Here is a 22,871-nt window from a genome sequence, read left to right as displayed (position 1 = left end):
ATCATGGATAGTTTTCAAGGAAACAACTATGGTAAAGAAGTGGCAATCAAACCACACAATGTAATGATTACACAGAACGCATTAATCGTGTAAGAAGGTTGGTAGTAAAAGAAAGAAGGGAAAGAAAAGCAGTGTGAGAAATAAGCACAATCGCGCCAGTATTCTTTTGGTCTAGGAGTGACCAGAACATTCCCATGGGCAGAGAGAAGCCTTCTAGGGAGGGATGTAAAGAAGCTATAAGGCAAACAGGTGATTACTGACATTGAAGTGTTTTAAAGAGGAGATAGGAGAAATTAATTACTTGCAACAGCTCAGGTCAGTCTGTAATCAGGGTCTAAGTTCTAATAAACAGGTGAAGTGAACATGGGAAGAGATGAGAAACAAAAACGAAGATGAATAGTTCAGTAAACACGAGAGGAATGAGTGAAAGATACAGACAATGAAGACAGATGAAGGAACTCTGGTAACCACAGATATGGAAAATAAAACCATTCTGACAATCATGATCATAAGAACAATTTTCCAGTACTCCCCCCCCCCAACAATTAAAAGTCTTTATACGGGAGACCATAGGGGAGAATAAAGGCACAAAAGATGTGTCAAGATTCAGTTCTGACTTTTCCTCTGAGTAGTGTCGTAACACGGCCTTGAAGATGTGCCATGAAAAGAGAAAATAAACCATGACCTTGTACCATGGAGCTTGAGGATTGTCCATCTTACCTCTCTCAGAGGATCGTTGAGTTCACTGAGAATGTTCTCCTCGTCAAAGATTTTGCCTTGGTATCTGTGTTCATAGTAGTCGTGTATCTTCTGACGCATATCAGCTGGCAGCTTATGGAAGGACATATATTGTTCCACTTGCTTATACTGTAGGGAGAGGAAAAAGGAAATTAGAAAACATTGTTAGGCTGTATGAGAAATCATCACGTTACCTTGTTGTGCTAAATTCAATAACAGTTGAATATCAGTAACCAAAAGAAGAAATCCTTCAGGGGAAGGAACTAATTGTACTAGGATGTAATGCATCTACTGTGCATCACATACTCTGCGAGGGATTTAGTAGAAAAGCATTTCCTGTGGAGAACTGAGATGTGGAGGGGCATGAAAGGAGTTCAGAGTGAATTCAAGGGTGTCACCCCAGAAAAGCCAGTGAGGAGACAAAAAAAAAAAACACACGATTTCACTTTTTTGGAATCTTTTTTTTCGCTGCTTTCTAAAAGAAGTATCATGTTGATGTTTGGCCCCTCATCTGGATATAGAATTTCCTAAGATTGGGTAGAACAAGAAGTTTTATCTTAGACCTTTTAGCAAAAGATCAGACCTAATTAAAATTTGAATTTAGTGACAGAGAGCTTGGCAGCTGTTTTGAAGTCATAGATACTCAAGCAACACAGATGGCCTGAAAAGGGAGAGAATATGTCACCCTTCAATTTAGGACTTAAAGGATATCAGGGTGAGAGGCCAGGTCCACGAAATTTTAGAGCCAAAGTTAACTTAGACGTTTAAGTTCATTTAACCAAATAGTTCTTTTTTTTTTTTTTTAATTTTAAAATATTTTATTTATTTATTTGACAGACAGAGATCACAAGCAGGCAGAGGCAGGCAGAGAGAGAGGAGGAAGCAGGCTCCCTGCCAAGCAGAGAGCCCGATGCGGGGCTCGATCCCAGGACCCTGAGATCATGACCTGAGCCGAAGGCAGAGGCTTTAACCCGCTGAGCCACCCAGGCACCCCAAACCAAATAGTTCTTAAGCTTAACTGTTGATAAAACTTGGGGTGAAGTTGACTTTGGGAATGCAGATTTTCAGTCTTAACTCCAGAGATTGATTCCCATGATGTATCTGTTTTTGTGAATTTACACATATACTTATACACACAAATACACATACGCACTTAGAAAATAAATCTCTGGTATTCAAAAAGGAGCACGGATATTAGCTGGTAACTTATTAGAAGAGAATTTCAGCCTTTACTCCAGACCTATGAAATTAGTCTACATCTTAAAAAAAAATTCTCAGATGACCCATACACATTTAACTTAGAGAAACACTCCCTTGGTGTTGTAAATGTAGCTAGTCATGGGACCATACTTTGAAACAATTATTTAGAGCCGCCCAAATGAGTTTCATTGCATAGATGATAAAAATTGAATACAAGTAAAAAAAGTAGCTAATAAAACATACTGGAATAAGATTTTTCCCTTAAAAAAACACATTTGATGTGTTTTGGAGAACACATGGAAATTTTTTTCCCCTCACATCTTTTCCTGATGACTTAGAGGTCTCCCAAATCCTTGTCCGTAATTAGTGTAATTGTAATTGGTACTTAATAATGCATACATCTAGTCAGAAACAGCAGCCCATTATATTTGTTCAATTTTTTTGTCCTTTCACATAACATTCCTATTTTTAAGACATTCCCTTTTGGAGATTAGTGTTCTTAAAGGAAATACAACTTTGTCATGAGACTTCCTTTATTTGGTCACCAGACTGTCCCCCAAGTATTTAAAGCCTGCAGCCTATATATATCTGTCTCGGAAGCAACTTGATTATGATTTAAGCATTTTAAATTTAGACAGCGATGCTTTCACTGTCATTGTGTGTAAGTGGCTTCTAGCATGTACTTGAGAAGGATAGGTTAATTTTTCCTGAAGAGCTCAGAATCTATATGCCTACTTAATCTTGGTAACCCACTTCTAGAGACCTGGGATTCAATCTGCTTGATCCCTCACGCAGCCATAAAAAAGAAGCTTCATAAGAAGAAGTCCATAAGAAAGCAGCTTCAGTGACCTCTAGAAGACTACTGTGTAGGATAACGTTGATTTGCAGCTGGACTGAAAAAGCGCTATCTTTATTTCTAGAGACACCCATGCATCTGATTTTTTTCTCTTAGTCAAAAAGAGGGCAGTGGGATATCTGATGTACTGTTTAGGGTCTGACAGTTCACCGGAAATCCCGAGTTTAACCTTTGCACTAATGCTTTGCAACTAGTTTATCTGGTTTGATTATTCTGGCTTGACTATTTTTTTTTTTAAGATTTTATTTATTTATTCATGAAAGACAGAGAGAGAGAGAGAGACAGAGACAGAGGGAGAAGCAGGCTCCTTGTGGAGCAGGAACTCAATCCCAGGACCCTGAGCCAAAGGCAGACATTTAACTGACTGAGACACCCAGGTGCCCAACTGGCTTGGCTATTTAAAAAGCCACTGAAAGCTTTGTTGCTGAGCTCCCCACACCCCCCAAAACCAAGGCTTCTTGTGCATACTTTGGTGGATCAAGCTGGAAGATTGCCTAAAGATTGAGTCCACAGGGTGCTCACGTTGGGGAAGGGCTCTTGGGCCTCGGATGCAAGTCTGCATTCTCTTCCTCCAAAGCACTATCCTTTACCTCATATGAGTGAAGTCTGGTGAATCCTGTTAAATAGTCAAACTTGGGAAAACAATGAAACAGCTTAAGAGTACAGGACTGCGGGGTGCCTGGGTGGCTCAGTGAGTTAAATTCTCTGCCTTTAGCTCAGGTCATGATCCCAGGGTCCTGGGATGGAGCCCTGCTGAGCAGAAAGCCTGCTTCCTCCTCTGTTTGCCTGCCTCTCTGACTACTTGTGATCTCTGCCTGTCCGATAAAAACAAAAAACAAAAAACAAAAAGAGTACAGGACTGCCACAGTTTTGACACTTACTACATTGATGAAAGGCCTTTCAGTTCTGGACAAATAAAGGATTCAACTTTCTTCAGGACCACTAGGGTCATGTAATGTCTGTTTATTTTTCTCAAAACAAAAACAAGAACAAAAACAAAACAAAAAAAAAGAAAACAAAAAACTGCTTGCCCAAACACTGTTTGGACTGGTGAGAATCTTTAACTTAAACCAGGATACTAAGCTCTAGATTTCTCTGTTCTTTGCAAGGATGTCAGTAGGTATGGGAGACAGCATTAAAAGTCAGTTTTTATTTTTTTTTTCATTTTTACGAAATCTGTGCCTATGGGCAAAGGCCTACTCATCTAGAGAAACAATCTGCTCAATGTCTATCTCGAATTAGAAAACGAATCCTTGATTAGCTAAATACAAATGTTACATATAAAGTTATTTTATTTTTATGGAAAGTCAGGATTTGTGGAATATAGTTATTTTTCCTCATATGAGTCATTTAATCCCCTTAGACTTGAGTTTACTAACCTGCAGTAAAAGAGTATTTCTCCAAATGATCTTCTTTGTTCTTTCAGACTAAAGCTCTTGTTATTTAATCATGCTGAGTTCAATTTGATTTTTGAGCCCATATTACATATTTTAAAACAATCGATTTAGAGTAATTATTGATATAACAAGTATTAACTGATTGCTGTTAGAAATTAGAGGAGTGTTTCTCTAGGTGCAGTTAAAATGCAGATAAACCACCAGTTTCACTGGGGAGCTTGTTAGAAATGCACATTTGAAGTTTTCACCTCAGACCTGTAGAATCAGAAACTCTGAATTAGAAACTCTAGCAGTGTTTTAATAGGTCTTCCCTACACTAAAATATCAGAACCCCTTCTGTATGCCAAGGACTATGTTATCTTAGGACATAAGGAAGCACATTTGAGTGAGAGTAGGGGACAGAAAGGAAATTCAGTTTTGATAAGTTAAGTTTAAGAGGCCCATGACACATCTTAATGCTTCTATGTAGGTCAGGCACTTAGAAGAAAAAATATATACACAGTCAGTGACTAAGAGATCACTAAGGGATAACGTGTCAAATAAAGAGATTTAAAAAAAAAAAGTGGAAGCTACATTTTAAAAAAGCAGTTGAGTCATGGAAATTGATCAAGTTAAGGGAACTGAGATTAGACAGCCCAATGTGACAGAACCAAAAAAACTTGACTCACAGTGAAGAAGGATAAAGTTTCAAGGCGCAGGAGGTACTCAAAAGAAGTATATTCTAAGAAAAGAGGTATTGCACCATAACCAGCAAATTTGGGAATTAGGTAATGATCTTTGTTAGAACACAACATGTATGGAAAACAGGGGCTACTTCTTTTTGTCTGTTTCCCTCAGACCTAACAAGACTTGCAAAATGAATGAAAATATGACCTGCCTGTGATCTGAAGAATAAAAATGATAAAGTCCTTTTGAAAAAGACACCTAGTGGTAGGTGGATAATGGAATAAACTAGGTGTTGAAAGTTACATATAAGATGGCAAATTTTTAAAAATGATGAAATGGAAACGTTTCTGCTAATTGTAGACTATGATATGCAAAAGATGATACATTTAATAGTCACTAATGAAGAGACTTTTAAAAAACAAAGATGCAAATATAATTCTTTCTTGAATATATAAAATCAAAAGTTCATCCCATCAGATCTAAAAGACTGTATAGGTGCCTCGGTGGTACAGTTGGTTAAGCATCTGATTCTTGGCTTCAGCTCAGGTTGTGATCTCAGGGTTTTTGGCTCTGCACTGAGTAAGTACACTCTTTCCCTCTCTCTCTGCCTTCCCCCTTCTAAAATAAATAAATACATCTTGAAAAATATTTCAAAAGATGAATATCATTACCATTTAAAATTCTAATGTACTTTTATTTTCCAAAATTTTCTGTGCAATTAAAATGACACATAAAAATTATGCATTAACATACTAATGAGATCTAATATAAACAATGAGGACAACATTCCATTATAAAACTTACTCCTCCCATGCTATCACTTTCAAAAAGTGTTATGTCTATATCACTAAGTAATGTACTTCGGTTTCTATTTGTTATGTGGATTAATTGGAGACAACATTTATTGACTTTTTGCCATGGAAAATGGGAAAATCACTAATAGCCTCCCATATCTTCTCACCTTCTTTCTCATTCCGCAATTGGGTCACCAGTGTTAATTCTTCCCTTGGTCTCCTTTGTAACTTTACATAACATAATTATATCTTTCCTTCTTGTTCAGAGAACTCAAGACAAGTTTACCATAAGAAATGTAACAAACTAATTCTTTCATTTCTATTTTTTAACTTTTGTCATCTCTTCTTTTACAATGTAAAGGTGGACTGTAATTTTGTACATGCTGTTGAACCTACCAAACCATACAGTGTTTGCATTACCACAATGACAAGTGCAGCATTTCATGCCATTTCCTTTGGTTTTGTGTATTTTTAATAACTTTTATTTTTTGCACAAGAAATTTTTTTTCCAGCATCCCTATCCTTGTTGATATCCAGCAGTATTTCCCTTTATAGCATCTTTGGTTGGGCTTCCTCTTCCCAGAGCCTATGTTTCTCTTTTGGTTTATTTATTCATGTTGCTGGAGTCAATCTCCAAGGAAATCACTAAGGAATACTAAATGGGACATAGTTTTTTTGAGAATTTTCTTGTCTGAAAATGCCTCTTAAACTCAAAATCAATTGTTAACCTGATGACATATAGAATTCTAGGTTTGAACTACTCTAGTTGGATGTTGAGCTTTTGTATTTGATCCTCTATACTGGATATGAGCCATGTTTCTTCTTATTTATTTCATACATTCCTCGTCTGAATTTTCCCTTACCTTTCCCTATAGTCTCTACATTTTCTCTGCATTCTCCTGCATTACATGTAGGAGGATGTCTCCTACATTCTTGAATATTGTCTCCTACATTCTTGAATATTTCCTGAAATACTTAGAGACGATTTTAATTCCAAGTATCTTCTCCCCCTTTTTGATCTTTTATTTCCATAATTTTATTGTGTTCAGTTTAGAAATATATTACTAACATATGACTTAAAAATAACAGTTTAAGGCATACTTTTACTCTTGAAATGTTTGGGATGTCTGAATAGAGGTAAGTATATTTAGCTTCATTAAAGGCTTTGGTGACTTTTAGGTGATGTCAGGAATGGAGTTAATTCCAAACAGGTTGCAATAACTTAAGAGTGAATGGAAGTAAGAAATGGAAATGAAAAGAGCAATTATAACTATGTCTCTGACCTGTTCTGGTTAAGAGGGGAGAGCCTGAATCATACCATGGTAAATGTAAGCAATTCTAATAAATCTAAAATAGAAGCTTTAATCACATATACATTATTTTAATATCAATGAATGATACCCTTATAGAAAAACTGTGTCAACCTATTTTATATCCCCTACAACTTAATCCCCAATCCTCAAGACCACCAAATCATGTAAATTCTACTGTCAGAAGCTTCAATAATTTTCCATTTCCTTGTATCACCATTATTATCATTTTAGTCAAAGTAACTTAAATCTCTCCTCTAAACTCATTCCCAACTTTCTAACTATATTCTCTGTATCTACTTGCGCATGCCTTACTGCAACTCTTTTTTTTTTAAAGATTTTATTCATTTACTTGACAGACAGAGATCACAAGTAGGCAGAGAGGCAGGCAGAGAGAGAGAGGGGGAAGCAGGCTCCCCGCTCAGCAGAGAGCCCGATGTGGGGCTTCATCCCAAGACCCTGGGATCATGACCTGAGCCGAAGGCAGAGGCTTTAACTCACTGAGCCACCCAGGCAGCCCATGCAACTCTTATTCATTTCCATAATCCAGACAGAATTCTTTTTAAAATGCTAACCTTATTGTCACTCTGTTCCCTTAAGCCTTTTAATGGCTCCCCATTGCTTTCAGGATCAAGATCTGACTTCCTGGGCCTATTTGGCCTTTTTCTGCTCTATCATGTACATTTCCTTTTGCTCACCATGTGCTGGTATATTACATTTCTTTAATATTCTTAAACTTACCCTAGTCTCTGGATGATTATACACCTTCCTCTATCTGGAATGCTGTCCACCACATAGTTTCCTGGCTAATCCCTATTTGTTATTTAACTTTCTTCCTCAAATCTCACTGCATCAAGGAAATATTCTCTGACTCCCTGATCACCTAAAGTCCTCTTGGTATGCACCTAGAAAATATGCCAAGTTTATGCCTTAGTTACTCTAAGAGCGGCTGCAATTACTTGTTAAGTGACTGTCCTTGCCCGTCTTATCCACCACTGAACCGCTAAGGTATCTGCATGCAAGTAGTCACTGATGGAGTATCTGGTTTGTTACATACTTTCTGAGAATTCTTTGGGTAAAGGAGACCAAGAATATGATCTCTGACTCTTTTCTGTTTTAATAATGGTATAGTGGAAGATGCCAGATAGGGAGATTCTCCCACATGGGATTGAAATTTTGGATTCGTATTTTATTATTATGAGTTGTTTTTATTATTCAAAGAACATTTATTAAATATGAGATTCTGCCTCTAGCCTATTGAAATGAACCTGGATGAATCTGTTCTTTAAAGAATTTGCAGTTTCTGTCTGAATCTGTGATATCAGGCTTTATGTTAAACACAGCTATAAGTAGGAGGAAATTATTGATTAGAAAAGAGAAACTGCCTTCTTATAATTCCAAAAATGTTTAAAACATTTAGGAACACAAAAGAAGTTAATAAAAACACATGCAAAGTATATGAGTGATATTAAGTAATGAAATAATTGGTTCACTGCCAGCACTTCCCATGCTTTCTACTTAAACCACACCTCACTATCAAGATTTTGAAATTGTGACAATTCCTTTAAATTTAACTTTATTCAATAAGCTAAGATTTTTGTTTTGGGGCTATATAGAACAAAGTCATTGTCTTAAGAAGCTTAGAAGCTAATTAACTGAGTAGAACACAAGTGATTATTTAATGACTTGTTAGGACATCCTCTCTATTAAATATGTATTCTATTTGAAAATAAGAAGAATTTTCCCTATCACCAAGACAGTCTTGTATACATCTGAAAAAGTAGATAGTTTTCAGTTCTCCAAGCATGATTTTACATACTGAATGCTCCTGGAAGATGGGAATCAGAAGGTTTATATTACATTTTATTACAAAAGTCTCCTTACCACAGAGATAAGACCTAAAAACTAGAAAGGCCAAAATGAAAAATGCAATAACCAACATTCAAAACCAACAGAATGTAATAATCACAAAGATGAAAGAAGCAGAGGAATGAATCAGTTACATAGAGGATAAAATTATGAAAATAATGAAGTTGAAAAGAAGTAAGAAAGAAAAATATTAGGGGTGCCTGGGTGGCTCAATGGGTTAAACCTCTGCCTTCGGCTCAGGTCATGATCTCAGGGTCTTGGGATCGAGTCCCGCATTGGGTTCTCTGCTCAGCAGAGAGCCTGCTTCCCTCTCTCTCTCTCTGCCTGCCTCTCCGTCTACTTGTGATCTTTCTCTGTCAAATAAACAAATAAAATCTTTAAAAAAAATTAAAAAAAAAAGAAAAATATTAGATGATATTGTAGATATATGGGACTCAGTGGACTTCTAAAACATAATAACATTTATATCATAAGAGTCCCAGAAGAAGAAAAGAAAATGGGGCAGAAGGTTTATTTGAGGAAATTATAGCTGAACACTTCCCTAATCTGGGGAAGGAAACAGACATGCAAATCCAGGAGGCACAGAAGACTCCCATCAAAATTAACAAAAGCAGGTGAACACGAAGACATATCTTAGGTAAGTTTATAAAACACAGAGATTAAAAAAAAAAATTCTAAAAGCAGTAAGACAAAAGAAGTCCCTCAGTTACAAGGGAAGACAGATAAGGTTAGCAGCAGATCTCTCCACAAAATCTTGGCAGACAAAAAGAGAGTGGCATGATATAGTCAATGTGCTGAATGGGAAAAAATATGTAGGCAAGAATACTCTATTCAGTAGACTATCATTCAGAATAGAAGGAGAGATAAAGAGTTTCCCAGACAAACAAAAATTAAAGAAGCTGGTGACCTCCAAGAAATATTAAAGGGGGCTCTTTGAGTGAGAAAGAAAGATCAAAACTGTTAAAGACCAGAAAGGAAGAAAGAACATCACCAAAAACAGTGACAAAACAAGTAATACATGGCACTAAACTCAAATCTATCAATAATCACTCTTGAATGCAAACAGACTAAATGCCAATCAAAAGACATTAGGTGTCAGAATGGATTAAAAAACAAGAACACTCATTGATATGCTACCTATAAGAGACTCATTTTTGACCTAAAGACACCTGCAGATAGACAGTGCGGGCATGAAGAACCACTTTCACTTATCGTGCAAATGGAAGTCAAAAAAGAAAGCTGGAGTAGCAGTACCTTTTTTAGACAAACTAGATTCTAAACCAAAGTCTGTAACAAGAGATGAAGAAGGGTACCACATCATAATAAAAGGATCTATTGGATAAGATGATCTAACAACTGTAAATATTCATGCTCCCAACTTGGGAGCACCCAAATATAAAAAAATAATTAATAAGAAACATAGAGGAACACATTGATAATAATACAATAATATTAGGGGACTTTAACACCCTACTTACAGCAATGGGCAGATCATCTAAGCACAAAATGAACAAGGAAATAATGGCTTTGAATGACACACTGTACTAGATGGACTTAATGGATATATCCAGAATATTCCACCCTAAAACAGCGGAATACACATCCTTTTCAAGTGCATATGGGACATTTTCCAGAATAGACCACATACTGGATCACAAATCAGACCTCAACAAGTACAAAAAGACTGAGATCACAGCAGGTTTCTGACCACAACGCTATGAAACTTAAAGTCAACTACAAGAAAAAATTTGGGGGATGCCTGGGTGGCTTAGTCTGTCAAATGGCTGCTTCTGGCTCAGGTCAAGATCCCAGTGTCCTGGCATTGGGCCCCACATGGGGCTCTCTGCTTGGCGGAGAGCCTATTTCTCCCTCTCCCTCTGCCTGCTGCTCTGCCTACTTGTGCTCTCTCTATCTCTCTGTCAAATAAAAAACAAAATCTTAAAAAAAAAAAATTGGAAAGACCACAAAAACAAGGAGGTTAAAGGACATCCTACTAGAGAATGAATGGTGAACAAGGAAATTAAAGAAGAAAGAAAAAAAAATACATGGAAGCAAATGAAAATTAAAACATGACATTCAAAACCTTTTAGGATGCAGCAGAGGTGGTGGTTATAAGAGGGCAATATATAGCACTACAGGACTTGCTCAAGAAGCACAAGAAGTCTCAAATACAACCTAACTTTACACATAAAGGAGCAGAGAAAAAAAAAAGAGCAATAAATGAAGACTAAACCTAGCATTAGAAAGTAAGTGATAAAGATTAGAGCAGAAATTACATAAAAACAACAACAACAAAACCTCCCAGTAGAATAGATCAATAGAGCCAGGAACTGGTTCTTTGAAAGAATTAATAAAACTGATGAACCCTTAGCCAAACTTATCAAAAAAGAAAGAAAGAAAGAAAAAAGAGAGAGAGAACCCAAATAAATAAAATAATTAATAAGAGATGAGAGATAACAACCAACACCACACAAATACAAAGTTATAAGAGAATATTATGAAAAATTATATGCCAACAAATTAGACAACCTGGAAGAAATGTATAAATTGCTAGAAAGATATAAACTACCACAACTGAAACAGAAATAGAAAACTTTGATAACTGACAAAGAAATTGAATTGATAATTAAAAATCTCCCAATTATCCAAAGCTCAGGGCCAGATGGCTTCCCATGAGAATTCTACCAAACACTTAAAAAAAAGAGTTAATACCTATTCTTCTCAAACTGCTCAAAAAAAAAAAAAAAAAAAGAAAAGAAAAGAAATGGAAGAACACTTCTAAACTCATTCTATGAGGTCAGCATTACCTTGATTCCAAAACCAAAGACCACACTAAAAATGAGAATTACAGGACAATATCTCTGATGAACATGGATGCAAAAATTCTCAACCAAATGCTAGCAAATCAAATCCAACAGTACCTTAAAAAATTATTCACCATAATCAAATGGGATTTATTCCTGGGTTGCAAGTGTGGTTCAATATTTACAAACCAATCAACGTGATACACATTAATAAAGGAAAGGATAAGAACAATATGATTTCAATAGATGCAGAAAAAGCATTTGATAAAGTATAGCATCCCTTCTTCATAAAAACCTTCAACAAAGTAGGGATAGGGATAGGGACAGGGAGACATACCTCAACATCATAAAGGCTGTATGAAAGATCCACAGCGGATATCATTCTCAAAAGGGAAAAACTGAGAGCTTTTCCTCTACTGTCAGGAACATGATAGGGCATTGTTATTTAACATAGTACTAGAAATCCTAGCCTTAATAACCCAACAAAAAGGAATAAAAGGCAGCCAAATCAGAATAGAAGCCAAAAAACTTACCAAAAAATTGCTAAAACTGGGGCACCTGGGTGGCTCAGTGGGTTAAGCCTCTGCCTTCAGCCCAGGTCATGATCCCAGGGTCCTGGGATCGAGCCCCTCTCTGTTCAGCAGGGAGCCTGCTTCCCTTCCTCTCTCTCTGCCTGCCTCGCTGCCTACTTGTGATCTCTGTCTGTCAAATAAATAAATAAAAATCTTAAAAAAAAAATTGCTAAAACTGATACACAAATTCAGCAGTCACAATACAAAATCAATATGTAGAAATCTGTTGCATTTCTATACACCAAAAATGAAGCAGCACAAAGAGAAATTAAGGAATTGATCCCATTTACAATTGCACCAAAAATCACAAGACACCTAGGAATAAACCTAATCAATAAGATAAAACATCTTTATTCTGAATATTATAAAACACGAGTGAAATTGAAGATGACACAAAGAAATGGAAAAGCATTCCATGTTCATGGATTAGAGCAAACATTGTTAAAATTTCTCTAGTATCCAGGGCATCTGGGTGACTCAGTGGGTTAAAGCCTCTGCTTTCGGCTCAGGTTATGATCCTGGGAACCTGGGATCAAGCCCCGCATCGGGCTCTCTGCTTGGCAGGGAGCCTGCTTCCTCCTCTCTCTCTGCCTGCCTCTCTGCCTACTTGTGATCTCTGTCTGTCAAATAAATAAATAAAATCTTAAAAAAAAATTCTCTAGTATCCAAAGCAATCTGCATATTTAATGCAATCTGTATCAAAATACCAAGAGCATTTTTCACAGAACTAGAGCAAACAATCCTAAAATTTGTATGGAACCACAAAAGACCCTGGATAACCAAAGCAATCTTGAAAAAGAAAAGCAAAGCTGGAGGCATAACAATTCCAGACTTTAGGATATATTATAAAGCTGATCAAGACAGTATGGTACTGGCACAAACAGACACATAGATCAGTGGAACAAAATAGAGAACCCAGAAATGGACCCACAACAATATGGTAAACTAATCTTCAACAGAACGGGAAAAATGTCCAATAGAATAAAGACAGTCTTTCAACAAATGGTGTTGGGAAAACACAATGATCGATAATCTATCATCGGTCACTTGTTGGGGGAGGCGGGGTGAGAGAGAGAGTGGCAGGGAGAGGGAGAGAGAAAATCTTAAGCAGGCTCCACACCCAGCATGGAGTCTGACATGGGGTTTGATCTCATCACCCTGAGATCATGACTTGACCTAAAAATCAAGAGTCAGATGCTTAACCGACTGAGCCACCAGGTACCCAATCATCAGTTACTTTTTCCTTTTTTTAAAAAATATTTAAGCCAATCATCATTGAATTAATAACTAAGCTATCTTTTTTTTTTTAAACAAAGATATTTCTAGAATTGCCATTTATTGACATGGTAATTGAAGCCATGGTTTCTATTTTGATCCTACAATTAAAAGTAAACTAATCTATATATATATATATGGCTAGGTTATATGCAAATAAGCTTCTCAAGCATTATTTAAAAAATATTTACAGCAATATTAAACAACTTTCAAGAACTATAAACATGGTAAAATCTTCAATTCATCCACACTGAGAAGGAAGTTTTTTCTTTTTCACTGAAATAATGGCTTTATTCATATATACAACTAGTATTTTTTTAATTGAAGTAGGAAAAGTTTCCTTTCTGCAAAAATGGATCCATGTATTTTTAAATTCTTTTAAGCAACATAATTATATCAGAATAAGTCATATAATAATAAGAGTATCTTAATATACCTCTTAATCAAAAATGATCTGATTTCCAATATAGTAAATGTGGAAAAAATTAAAAGCAAATCACACATAAAGAAAAGTAGAGAGTTGTACAGTCATCTTTTCTGCAGAAGTTTGAGTGAAATACTTCTACTTTATCTTCACTTTTTTATCTTTTTTGTAAAAGCTGGGTAATGAAACATGGGTTTCTCAATAAAAGTGAATTCTTTAGCTGTCAAGATATGAGGAAAGCTTTTCGTGGTAGTGAATACAAGTCTACTTGGCCTGAAAAACTCTTAAAATTACAACCTACCAGATGATCTTAAAATCCTTACAGAAAATATTATCAGATAAAAAGTATTATTTCTCCATCCAGAATGATCTCTTCCAATATAAACTTATACTTGCCCTCTGGTTTGTGGAATCTAGTGCTATCCATTCAGATATTTTGCAATGGATCATATTTTCATATATTTAAAAACAATAAGAGAACAACAACAACAAAAAACTCTTGAAAATTGTTTGCACTATATAGTTCATTCTTTCTGTCTTGTTCTTATTATACTTTGGTTTAAAAATGGACAGAGTCTCAAAAGTTTCCAAAAGACACTGTAACACTGTTTAAAATTTAACTGAGAAGGTAACTAAAAATAATAATACGAATGAAAGGTCATTGTATTTAGCAATTAGAAGAAAACACTTAATTACGAAGTAAATTATTCATATGAAACATTATTAGAAATACATTTTTTTAGTAATTACAGACTAAAATCACGGGGAGAGATGATTACTAGAAATTGAAAGTCCTTATAATTATTATAATAGAGTTAAATATGTGCTTAGATATTTTTAAAAGCCTTTTCCTGATCTAAATGGTTTTGATCTTTATTACTACAGTTTTTCTTCTTATGTGTGTATGTGTGTGTAGGAAGATGGTTTTTATCTTTAGTTTAACAAAAATACAGATTGACATATATGATAACCTTATCACTTTTCATTTTTCAGTGGGCCACTTAAACATTCATGCTCTCTAAACACTCTTATTTCCTACCTCTGACTTTTTTTTCAATTCAGAGATGATGATCTTACCCAAATTCTCAAAAAGAAATAGAAACTTTCACATAAGAACATCAACTAATTCATTCATTCAATATTTTTTTCTACTAATTCATTCATTTCAATATTTTTTCCTTCTTTTCTTGTTCTTATGACCATGGTAATGTCTCTTAGTCCCATTCGAATCTCATCTTTCAACTGTGTTTGAATATTCTTTCTTCATCCCTCCTCAGAAACATTACCTTTTCTCTTTATATACTGACTCAAGCCAAATAGCATTTAAGTATACTCACCTCTCCATTTAAAATAACAATGACAATAAGAATAAGAATAAGAATAAGAATAAGAATAAGAATAAGAATAAGAATAAGAATATCACTTAGCCTTTGGACATTACATATTATTTTCCAGGAATTCAACTAAACACTACTTATATTTACTCATTTAATCATCACAAAACTCTTAAAAGACTGTTACCAGTATCGTCACTTTACAGATCACAAAACTGAGGCACAGAGAATTTAAATAACTTGTGGAAAGCCACGCAACTAATTAATGTTGAAGCCATGTTTAGAACTAAGGCAATCTGGATCTATAGTCTGTGATCTTATTCGCTATATGGCAATACTGTCTTCAAAAACGGACACTCAGTTGAGCATAAGTTGCCTTCCATCTACTACCTATGCCTCTTCCTTCTCTCAACCCTTTTTTTGAACGAGTAGTTCATACTCATGATCTCACTGTATATTTCATAACACTACAAACATTTAATTCTCACTGTATATTTCATAACACCATACACATTTAATTATAGCTTCTATTCTTTCTATTCCACTAATACTTCTCTTCATTTCCTTGATTTTCCAATGATTATCATGATACTTAATCAGATACTTTGCAAAGATTTTCTTATTTAGTATCTGAAGAGTACTGAACATGAGGAACAGGCCTTATTAATGCACCATGTAACGCCTCTGTCCTTGCAAAATGGCCCATCTCTGACCTCAACTGTACCTGTGGTGGACAGTGCACCTCAGGCTTTCTGCCTCAGGGCTGAGAAGCTTAGACCTTGCTCCAGCCAAGGTAGAGTGACATGGATGTTTGGGGATAGGGAGCAGTATTGGTAATTCTTCCCAGGGCAACATTCAAACAATGAGGGATTTGAGTCTACAGATTTTGGCCACACTTCCCATTCTTCAGAGAGAGAATGCTAAGCATTTTACATGGTTTCTCAGAGGGTCCCAGTAGGACTGAGTCCCACCTGCTTACATTGGAAAACAACTCTAAGTATTCATTGGCTTTCCGTTCTCCCCACTCACACCTCCTGCTTCACCATGCTGCTTCTCGGAATTATTCCCCAGTAAATTACCTTACCACTAAATCCTTTCCTTAGGTTCTAGCAGGAGAGATCCAGCTAAGACAATATTACTATTGATCCTTTCCTCTTAAAGACACTTTATCCCCTGATTCTCCATCTGTATACTCTAGCTTTCTTCTTTCCTTTCTGGCTGCTTTTTGCAGTTTTATTTGCTGATGTCTCTTCTGTACATGCTGGTGTTTCCAAGACTATGCCCAAGGCCTTTTTTCTTTTCACCTTACATATTTTCCCTCAACAACCCTACCCATTTGCATGACTTCAGGTACGATAAATATAGCACCAATTTCTAAGTCAATGACTCGAACTGGAAACTAACCCCTGTTCTCCATATTCACATGTCCTTCTTCACCTTAAGTATCTACTCCTAAAACATGTTTCAAAAGCACATCAAAGACCTTATGACCCAAATTGATGTCATCCCCCTTCTTTCTCCATACCTTCTTTCATCCAACCAGCAGCTTAAGCCATAGATCTGGCTTAAAGGACAACCATTTTTGTTTCCAGTGTATGTTTACCTTCATTCTCCACAAACTAACCATATGCTTTTGAGGTTAATCTTAAATGTTATTTTCTCTGTGTATTTTTTTTCTCTGATACTTGGCACAGAATTTAATGTACATTAAAATAACATGGCTCTCATGTTAACATGAAAATTCACATTCAGTGTATATGGGGTTGGAACTGAGATTTGGCATTTCTAACAATGTCCTCAATGATGCTTATTAGAAAATCACAGTAGTAAGATGCTAGATTAGATTAGATGCTACCATAACACCAAACTGACACCCTGGCTCTTTTCTCCTTATCATAATTGCTAATTAAACTGTATATAGCTTCTGCTAGCCCATAAGCTCCTTAAAGGCATGAGTATTCTCAACTAGACCAACGTGAGGTATCTTCTTACCACTCTATCTCTATTCTCTCTTTAATAGAGTGACTTACATATAGTGGGTGTTTAATATTGATCAAATTGATTAGTTATATGATTTAAAACATTCTTTTTTTTGGGTAAACTATATTATTTAGTGTTGATTGGGAACCAGATTTAAAGTACTTATTTGAAGCACTAGCAAAAATGCTTTTTTTTTTTTTTATAAAGCCAAATATATGTAACACATTTATACTTTTAAATCTTTTTAATTAATTCTAATGATACACTGGAGAGAAATATCCAATATCCATCCATTGTCACAAAATGTCTAGTCTTTTTTTCTCAAAGTAGAATAATATGCCTTATTTGAAGTAGTTGAAATATCCATAACTTCGTTCATTAACTTTTATATTAAATGATGTCCTTTAATTTTCAGAAATTGGGTGGTGAAGAACAAAGTGTTCCCTAAACTATAAAGCCTGTTAGCCACAAATTTAGAAGTTCTATTCCACACCAAGATTAAATCTTATGGACTACATATGAATGAAAATTTTAGAATAAAGATGTGGGATACTGTAAAGTGAATAAATGGCATAAATTTAAAAAAATTGGGTGCATTGATTGTTGCCACATCGTATGTCTTGTGTGTGTGTTTGTGCATGTGTGTACATGTATACTTAGTCATGTGCATATGTAATTCTTCAAAGAAAAGATACAAATTTAGACACATTGGACTTCCACTGGGAAGATATAGTTACTCCTTTCAATGAAGAGTTGAATAGTTCTTTTTTTAAGATTTTATTTATTTAGGGGCGCCTGGGTGGCTCAGTGGGTTAAAGTCTCTGCCTTCCGCTCAGGTCATGATCTTAGGGTCCTGGGATTGAGCCTTGCATTGGGCTCTCTGCTCCAAACCACCCCCCCCCACTTGTGATCTCTGTCAAATAAATAAATAAAATCTTTTTAAAATTTATTTATTTATTTATTTGAGAGAGAGAGAAAGAGAGAGAGAGATAGCACAAGTGGTGGGGAGTGGCAGAGTGTGTGGGAGAAGCAAACTCCCTGCTGAGCACCGGAGCAGACGGTAGATGCTTAACTGACTGAGCCACCCAGGCACCCTGAACTGTTCTTTTAATAGTGCATTTCCAATATCCTCTTTCAACCACCCTCAATTAGTTTTTTAAGCTGTTATTGTTGGATGGTAAATTATTTATATAAGCCTTGTGTAAGTGCATTAAAAAGATCAATAATTTGAAACTAAGGGCATCATTTAAGTGTCACTAATATCTTTCTTCATTATTCCTGGTCAAAATATCTCTTAGCATTAGTAACAGCTTGATTTACTTTTAAAAGTCTCTCTAGTTTGTTTTTAACACAACTGTTTCTAATTCACTGTCCATGGCTTTCCAAAATTAAAGCAACTGAATATCTGAGTATACACAACAATTACTATGAGTAAACATCATCTGGAGAATAATTAAAAGAAGACAACGAATTAATGACTCACCAGCAAATTACCATGGAGAAGCAACATATTTGATGAAGAAAGGAACTTTTAAAGTGCTTAAAATTTACATTCCTTTGGATTGATTTGTTTTTTAAAAGTGAAAAATTGTAAAAAAAAAATATCATTTTGTCTGTACAAATTAAAAGCACATTTTTCTTTAAGGGCACAATATAACACAAGATTACAATTGATGTCATTACAGTACCTAACAAGCAGCACACGCATATATTAAACACAATCAGTCAAAATCCATGTTTCAGACCAGAGTATTGATCAGTTGCAGTCTCATCACAGAACAATTTAAATATCTGTGTTAACCCAATGGGGAAGTTACATTATACAACTAATACACTAACCTTTGGTAAATACCTACCAGAAAATAAGGAGATACTATTAGAAGACAGTGCTAGGTATAGCACTACAGAATGAGAAAAAGCATAAAGGTCTTGTTTAAGCAAGGCCCAGCTTTAGAACAAAATATTGGTAATTGTTTCAAAAGAGTATTGGTAATCATTTCAAAAGAAAATATATCCACACTTGGATGTGTAATAATGATCTCACATTTAACACATCCAAAGCTGAAATATTATCCCCAAACTTCATTTTACTATATTAGTCTTATCTCTGTAAATCAGATCATGATGACTTTCTACAAGTAGCTGAGACTAAAAACAGTGCATTTGGTTTTGCCATATTTCTATCTTTCATACACCACTGCTGTCAGCAAACTTTATCAAAAGCATGTATTGTTTTTCTTTACATCTTTATTGAATTATAATTTACATAAAATAAAATTCACACTTAAATGTACATTTCCATGAACAATCACTGACATGCCCATTTTAGGAAATTTCCACCACTCCAAAATGTTCCCTCATTCTCCTTTGTGGGTATCCTGCATGCAGGGTCCCAAAAAACTAATGATCTGTCACTTGTTTTTCCCTTCCTAGACTTCTACATAAATGGAATAACACCATATGAAATCTTTGAATCTGACATTTTTTCACTGAGCAAGATGTTTCTAAGATACATCCAGGTTGTTGTATATATCAGTAGATATTTTCTTTAGTTTTTTATTGCTGAGTAATATTCCTGGATCTGCTTTTATAATACATTATAAGTATATATTATACAAATATATTTATATAATATGTATATTATATATTCATAATAGTCTATTCATCTATATATATTCACCTATTCATCTCCACTCCTACAGACTTGGTCTGGGTCATTATCATCTCTTACATGCATGACTTTGAAAGCCTTCTACATGGTCTCTCTGCTTCACCTTTGACTGCTGATAATTTAAGCTCAACCCAGGAACCAGTATTATCTTTTTAAAATGTAAGCCTGGTCATGTCATGTCTTTATTTAAACCTTTTCAAGTATTCCAGTTTTGGAGTGAAAGCAGAACTCCTTCAATGACCGACAAGGCCATATTTGGCTCCGTCTTGTGTTACCTCCCCTATTACTATCCCTTTTGCTCACTGAGCTCCAGTCTGATTGGTACCTTAAACCTGGAAATACAAAAGAGAATACAAGAGTATCAGGAAAGATAGGAATAAATATATCTACCGCATCATCCATTTTCCTCAGCAGTGAGAAATTTAAAGCATTATAGTATTAAGATAAGTTATAGAATATATTATAAAATTGGAATTTTCAAATAAATTTTCATATTAAGACATGTGGCTTTAGTCTATAGCCCTCAAAAACTGCAATGTATTTGCTTAAATTTCTCTGTGCTTTAATAGTACTTGGTAAGGCTCACAATTGACTTAACTGATCATTCTGGAATACGAGCATAACAAAATTTAATTATATTCAAGCTAAGCTAAGGCTGATGGAGGACAATTTCTAGTAATGGAATTTTAGCTCTAAATTTTGTTCAATCAAGTTTTCAAGTTTGTAAAAATGATGAAATATACAGTGCTAGAGAACCCAATGTCTGATGCAAATTTTATGCTCATTGGGTGAAATTCAAACAGACTCATAGTTAATTTTTACTTGGAAAAGTGAAAAGGTATGAGATTTATATTTCCTTTAGAAATGCAGCACTGTGGTTATTTCACTGTTAATGGCATATATTAAAATACTATAGTGTGAAAAAGAGAATAATGTTTTTGTTCTTCAAATAGATACAACTTTATAGGAAACAACCAACTATTCACCATTTGATTAATAACAAAGACACTTCTCTAATGTTATCAAATTTAAAAAAAATGTAGGAATAAAACCCCTGAAAATGAAAATGAACTTGGGATTAGCAAACTACTGTAAAATATAGGGGTTAAGTGAAAAACTCATTCAAGCTGCCAACTATCCTATCTTAAAAATAATATTCAGCACTTTAATTTTTATAATATTATATATAATTTTATATTTTTAATATAATATATAACATATTTAATTATATAATACATATAATACTATATATAATATTATATATAACTTTTTATAATATATTATAAATAAAATAAAAATAAAAAAATAAAAATAATATTCCAGCACTTTAATTTTTTCATACTACTGCAAATATTTTTAGTGCTTCAGAAAACATCAAGCACATCTCCAACACAATGTCACTGTTCAGATTAGAAAACCTGTTAGTATTGAAATCGTTTATATCTCTCTCACCAATCTCTTTACCATCAGATCTTGAAAAAGGAAGAGAAATTTAAGAGATTATAAATAAAAATACAAATCAAATGTTTAAATAGTAGAATCCACAGAGATTTTTCTTGCCCTTTGAAGGTTTTTATAATTAAAAATTATTTCTTCCTATAACAAACTGATATTTACTATTCATTACATTCATATGCCTATATTTTTTTCCCAAATACTTTCTCCACCTTTATTAGGCCACAGAGATTATGAGTGACAGAGTAGGACTAGCAAAATATTCTTTTGATTGCAAAATAGTGATCTTAGCTAAATATAAAACACATAAAAATGTTAAGAGCAAATATTGTTTTTTATGCATAGAGTATAAAAGAATTAAAGGGCAGTAGAGTGGTAACTGAGCCAAATGGGACATTTAATAACTTAGATTCTCCCATTCATTCTTTTCATTGACACTTTACAAACATGCCTATTGGTTGGGAAGTTCTATGGCTGTCTTACTTAAAGAAATAATGAAGAGGACAAGACTATGTCAAGGCCAGAAAAGTAAGAAAAGGCTGCAGAAGTTAGGCCATATATTGCATAAGAAGGCATCTGGACAACAGGAATTATAAGAAAGCAATCTACATGTTTTAAAATTTAGTGAGTGATGGTAATAGTAAGGATAACATTTCTATAATGATTTACGGTTTACCGAGAGCATTTGTTTGTCCCAACTACCCCATGAGGCAGGGAGAGCACATATGATTATGTTTATATCTACATGAATATATTGAGAATCACAGGAGGGAAATAACGTGCCTATGGCCATATAGTAATTTCACTCTGGAGCCATGACTCTGAGCCATATTCTTCATACACAGAACATATGCCTATATTTTCTATGGATTATGTGTTTCACATTGTTAATGAAGCCAGTAAAAACCCATTCCAACTTCCTGACATTATTTTGTAAAGACTTCCAGGTGATTCAGATGTTTAGTCCAGGTTGAAAACTCCTGGTATAAAATAAGAAGAAAACAACCAGGAGTTTATAATATGGAAAAAATACATCACATGAAGACTTGTTGAAAAAAGCAAGAATGCTATTCTAGAAGAGAAAATAACTGAAGGACAGCATTTCACTTAGCATGCTCTGCTGTCCCAGGCACAACTTGACACAATAGCTAGGAGTTTGAGAGAGAAAGATGCCAAGTTAATAGAAGCCTTGATGTTCACAAAATTAAAACATTTCCCAATAAATATGTGCCTTGTGAAACTGTAACCTCTGCATCAAGGAACGTGATCAAGCAACCTGGACAACTATAGATCAAGGAAAATGGTGGAAACCAATAATAAATACATTGAGAGACATAAAAGATCACTCAGACTCAAAGAATTTGACACTTTCTCATTTGTCTTGAACCTAGCTTCTGTTCTTCAGTTCATGATTAGCTGAGATGTGCATTTGTTAATTCTTAATAATAAAAACAAATGTGTTCATTTAAAAAAATGACTTCTGAACTTGTCTTATGAAATTTAAGAAAGAGAGTGTCCATAGACTG

At 34.8% G+C, this 22,871-nt stretch overlaps 1 protein-coding gene across 2 annotated transcripts in view; it reads right to left on the bottom strand.

Moving 5' to 3' along the window:
• The window catches only part of HCN1 (hyperpolarization activated cyclic nucleotide gated potassium channel 1), a 396,554-nt gene that overhangs the window by 70,746 nt on the left and 302,937 nt on the right, over positions 1-22,871 (bottom strand). For both annotated transcript variants that reach the window (XM_082723243.1, XM_082723244.1), the window contains one exon: positions 721-867. In XM_082723243.1, coding sequence (XP_082579369.1) covers positions 721-867 — 147 coding nt within the window. The remainder of the gene's footprint in view (positions 1-720; positions 868-22,871) is intronic.

Source organism: Mustela nivalis (assembly GCF_964662115.1).
Source record: "Mustela nivalis genome assembly, chromosome: 3".
NCBI classification, from domain to species: domain Eukaryota; kingdom Metazoa; phylum Chordata; class Mammalia; order Carnivora; family Mustelidae; genus Mustela; species Mustela nivalis.
This window is presented reverse-complemented; position numbering and strand designations above follow the sequence as displayed.